Below are 4,922 nucleotides of genomic sequence, written 5' to 3'. Positions count from 1 at the left end.
CTATTCGTGCTTGCGTCGTCGCGCTCTGTTACCGGAAGATGCGCTCGTGGAGTTAGTCTTGGTGTAAAGGAGCGGCTAGGACATTTCGACCAACATCGTAAGCTGACTTTCGAGTCCGCACTTTCTTCTCCGGGGCAGGAGCCTCGCCATGGATGACTTTGGTCGCTGATATAGGTTGCCCTTTGGTGGCGGGGGCGGGGGCTCATCGTGACTGGTTGTGCTGTTGCTGTGCTGCAAGCCTTGGAGTCGAGTTTCCATACGTTCGACATAGTTGCTGAGCTGGGCCGCGTCGTGTGCATCCTCTCGCTGGCCGTTCTGGTAAGATGCCTCCTGCGAGGATCCTCCGCTCCAGGTCTCGTAGCCCTCATCTTGATGACCCAGTCCCATGGACGTCTGGGGCCGCTGAGCCGCCTTGTTTCTTGCACGGTGGCTGACCATGTCAAAGCACTCCGGAGACCAGGGATCAAGCGGTGCGGGTTCGGGGGTCCTTGTGTCCCTGGGCATACCCAAGGCATCAAGCTGCTCAATGACACCATCCATGGCTTCCCGGAGAGGGGACGGCGTCATGTGGCTGCCACCAGGTGACGGAGGGCAGGGTGAAGGCATTCGAGGGGTCTGGAGCCCGTCTTGGCGGTGCTCATAGGAGAGGTTCGAGCCTTGCCTCCCACCGCCGGCGTACCGTGGTTCTTGGCTGGGGTGAAAGCTGTTGCGGGAGGCATTGACGTGACGATGGGGCGGTGGAGGCGGCGGCGGCGGTGAATCTTGGCGTGCTGGCTCATCATACGTCTCCTTGTGATACGTGTCGATGAAAGAAGGAACCGGTGACACACTGCGTGCCAGAGGCGGGGCCGGGGACGGAGCTCGCGAGTGGTGGTTGTATCCGAACGAAGGCGCAGGAGATGGCGCGCGAGATCCATAGCTGCCGTGGTGATGGTGTGACGGAGGCGGTGGTGCAGGAGATGCAGCCCTGTGATAGTCCTGTGGCGGAGGTGCTGGCGAGAGGGCTCTTGGGTGCTGCTGATAAGCTTGCGGCGGGGCAGGCGAGGGCGCTCGCGATCCGTAGCCAACGTGATGCGGTGGGGCTGGTGATGCTGCCCGGAAGTCGTTCCTATGATGTTGTTGTTGAGGAGGAGCGGGGGAAGCAGCTCGGAAGTCATGATTCCTCTGGGGAGGTGGCGCTGGTGAAGCAGCGCGGAAGTCGTAGCTCCTCGGTTGAGGGGGTGCCGGCGAGGCGGCTCTGAAGTCATAGCTCCTCTGCTGGGGAGGTGCGGGTGAGGCAGCTCTGTAGTCGTAGCGATGCTGCTGTTGGGGCGGTGGCGCTGGTGAAGGCGCGCGTGAATTGTAGCTGCCGTACTGCTGATGAGGGGCAGGCGACGGCGCTCTGGCGTCGTAGCTGCTGTGATGCTGCAGCGGCGGCGCTGGCGATGGGGATCGGCCAAGGTGGGCGGGAGGCTGGTACGAGCTGGCCGAGTTGTCACGGGCGCGCGCGTGCGGGCTCTCTCGGACGACCTCTGGCTGCTTCGCCGTCGTGTAGTGAGGCGCTTTGGCGTATGCCTCGAAGGGCTTGCGGAACGTCTTGGATTTCTGGGGCACAGGCTTGGGACTGGGCGTGTTGTCGGGCAACGGGCTGACGGATCTCGTCGTCGGGCGGAAGTTGGGCGGTAGTAGTTCGACAAAGTTGGAGGGGAAGACGCCTACGGTCCTCCTGTCGCGCCATAGCTTGCCCGTCCACCAAGAGCCGTCTCCGGCGTTGAGGCATTCGATCAAATCGCCTTCGATGAAGCCAAGGTCGCGTTTCGACTGGGCTGACGTATTAGCAATCAAGAGCTACAAGACAGCAGGGCGCCGTGCACAGGTCTCGAACAGACCTCGCCTCCCCAGGAGTAGACTGCGCGGCACCAGCAGGGAAACTGCGTGGGCAGCGGCGGCGGTGCGGGCACCATCTCGGGGAGCTGATGGAGAGAAGGATCTCTCGCGACCTCCTCAGAGGGGAGTTGGCGAGATGATGGTTGTTGATTTTAGGCGTGGCCTGTTCTCGATGGCAGCCCAACGTGGTAGAAATGTCGGTGAGGCCGCAATGGGCGAAGCGGTGAAGAGCAACAGCGTGCGACCGGAGAGGCAGCGAAAGATTCAACAGTCGCAATACACTACAGCAAGCATAACTGCCAAACGGTCGAGAGGAAGAGACAGGCTGCGCAAAGGGCGAGCGTCACGACGACCCTGTCGACGTAGAAACCCGACCAGTGTGGTATGTAGGCAGGCCAGGTATGAGCAAAGTGGGATATACAACCTCTGACGCGACGGTGCCAATGCCAGAAAGAGAAGGTTTGGCGGTGTCGTGGAATTAGATGAGCAAGCGAAACGAAGAGGGGGGGGGGGATGTGATGGAGATGGGCACGGGGACGAGGCTGATGCTATGAGCTACGAGTGCTGTGCCCGGTTCGCTCTGACCATGCTCTGATCCTGCCTCTTCTTGCTGGGCGCTGCTGCCAACAAACAGAGGGGCTCGTTGACGGGGCGACGGTTTCTGATGTGTCGGTGTCCACGTTAGCGCGCTCTTCGTTACTGGGCGGTTGGCCGGCAGGTGGCAGGCCCCAGGCCTCGGAGCAGGCCCCACCCCCGGTTTCTTCCAAGGATGTGTGGTATGTGGGCGCTACCCAGCAGCACGATGCAAGTGCACCAGCAGCGATGGTGCAGAGTTGAGTGAGTGCCCTATGGAAATGGGCCGCTTGGATGCCAGCAATTGGACCGTTGCATTCGACTGGAATGTAAATGACCATCTGTCATCCATAGGGGTCTGCATCAAGGCCGTCTGGTCTCTGCAGCGTGGCCGCCTTTATCTGTGGCAGGCCCCGAAGCAGTCAACTCCATGATATATCGCTCCTGCACACCCTTTTTGCTCGTTTTTGCACTGTCGTGAATCACCTCTTTCTTTTTTCCTCCCCTTTCCTTTGGGCCAGGGCCTGCTTGCTGTCCCGTCCCACAAGACACAGCACAGCACAGCGCACGATCGCCCCTCCCAGAGAAAGCGCGGACGTCAGAGCTATACCAGAACGGAAGCAAAGTAAACAAAGGGCCCAAGCTTCCATCAAACCGTCTCCCCCCCCCGGCCGTTGTCCCAGCACATGCACCCGCCAAACCTCAGATCCGACACGCCGACTGCAGGGTCCCTGCTCGCTCTCCCGGACAACCAGAACGTCCCAGTCCACCTGTGCTGAACCCGGTCCTCGAACCTGGGAAGCCTGGATTCCCTTCCATTAAAACAACCTCGTCCACTGCCAGGCCCATAGCAACCATCTTTCGCTCGACCATCTCTACAACCTCAAGCCGAGCAACCCCGCCAATTGCTGTTGCGTCAAAGCCAGCTGCCTGTGCGACCGAGGTTTGCCTCTCTCTCTACATTCATTGACCTCTAAAAAAAGGTTCTCATCGACCGAACCTCCACCTCCACCACATATTGCCCAAAATGACGACCAGGAGGATGAACACAATGCCTGACGAGGGCGTCGCTGAGCACTACCAGGTTCTCGAGGAGCTGGGTCGTGGCAGTTTTGGTGTTGTCTACAAGGCCATTGAGAAGGCTACCGGTGAGACCGTCGCCATCAAGCATGTACGTCAACCACCATTTCCTTCCTTCCACTGCGGGCATGGCTGATCCATAGTCTTTAGATCGATCTCGAATCCAGCGAAGATGATATCCAAGAAATCCAGGGCGAGATCGCTGTGCTCAGCACCTGCGCCAGTTCCTTCGTTACACAATACAAAGGCAGCTTCCTCCGAGGCCACAAGCTGTGGATCGTCATGGAGTTCCTTGGTGGAGGCTCTTGCTTGGATCTCGTGAGTTTGAAGTCTACTTATTATCGCTTTTTTTGTTCTCTCTTTCCCTCTTGTACTGACAGACTCAGCTCAAACCAGACAACTTTTCCGAAGGCCACATCGCCATCATCTGCCGCGAGCTTCTGCGCGGTCTCGAATACCTGCACGCTGAGGGCAAGATTCACCGAGACATCAAGGCTGCCAATGTTCTCCTGTCCGAGGTCGGCAAGGTCAAGCTCGCCGACTTTGGTGTTGCCGCACAATTGACCAACATCAAGTCGCAACGAAATACCTTTGTCGGCACGCCTTTCTGGATGGCACCCGAGGTCATCCAGCAGGATGGATACGGCTTCAAGGCCGACATCTGGTCCCTGGGTATCACGGCCATGGAGATGGCCAACGGCGAGCCACCCCTGGCCCACATTCACCCCATGAAGGTCCTCTTCCACATTCCCAAGAACTCGCCTCCCCGGCTTGAGGGCAACTTTAGCCGCGAATTCAAAGACTTCATCGCGCAGTGTCTGGTCAAGGACACAGAGCGCCGACCCACCGCCAAGGAGCTGCTGAAGCACCGCTTCATCCGCTCCGCCGGCAAGGTCGAGGCTCTTCAAGAGCTCATTCAGCGGAGGCAGATGTGGGATGTCAACCAGCAGCGCAAGTCCCACCCAATCTTCTATCAAGAGACTCTCAACACAATCTCTCCCAAGGACGACGCAGACGAGTGGGTGTTTGACACGGTCAAGTCAGTCATGCCCAAGAGGCCCACAGTCAAGTCTCGCAAGCCTTCGTCCATCTTCTCGACTGAAGAAGCCATGCGCAAGCTCGATCTCAAGGATGGCCCTCTCGGCCCTTCATCACCAGCGCCTCAGACCATGCGCAAGACGACAGCCCGCCGCCAGCCCTCTGTCAGCCACACCCAGACGAATGGATCGCCACGTTCCACCGTCGCCAGACGCCCATTGCAACCCGACATGTCATATGGCAATTCGGGACCTACAATGCGCCTATTCCGCGTGTTCCTTCTGACAGCTCGACGTCTGGTCACCTGAACGGATCGCCCCGCCGAAGACGCGCCCACAACGAGAACCGACCACCCAGCATCATGG

General features: G+C 59.2%; 2 protein-coding genes across 2 annotated transcripts in view; one reads left to right on the top strand and one right to left on the bottom strand.

The window, feature by feature from the left end:
• Window positions 1-1,943, bottom strand: part of VDBG_00150 (cytokinesis protein Cyk3) — a gene marked incomplete at both ends in the record, with an annotated part of 4,087 nt that extends 2,144 nt beyond the window's left edge. Inside the window, 2 exons of the mRNA XM_003008423.1 lie at window positions 122-1,800; window positions 1,869-1,943. Coding sequence (XP_003008469.1) covers window positions 122-1,800; window positions 1,869-1,943 — 1,754 coding nt within the window. The remainder of the gene's footprint in view (window positions 1-121; window positions 1,801-1,868) is intronic.
• A 1,523-nt stretch (window positions 1,944-3,466) lies between these two features.
• Window positions 3,467-4,865, top strand: VDBG_00149 (serine/threonine-protein kinase; the record flags this gene model as incomplete). Its single annotated transcript, XM_003008422.1, has 3 exons — window positions 3,467-3,610; window positions 3,670-3,837; window positions 3,900-4,865. The coding sequence occupies 3 exons, from the start codon at window positions 3,467-3,469 to the stop codon at window positions 4,863-4,865; spliced, it is 1,278 nt and encodes a 425-aa protein (XP_003008468.1).
• Window positions 4,866-4,922: the final 57 nt, after the last annotated feature.

The sequence above is a fragment of the Verticillium alfalfae genome, genomic scaffold, assembly GCF_000150825.1.
Source record: "Verticillium alfalfae VaMs.102 supercont1.1 genomic scaffold, whole genome shotgun sequence".
Taxonomy (NCBI): Eukaryota; Fungi; Ascomycota; class Sordariomycetes; order Glomerellales; family Plectosphaerellaceae; genus Verticillium; species Verticillium alfalfae.
This window is presented reverse-complemented; position numbering and strand designations above follow the sequence as displayed.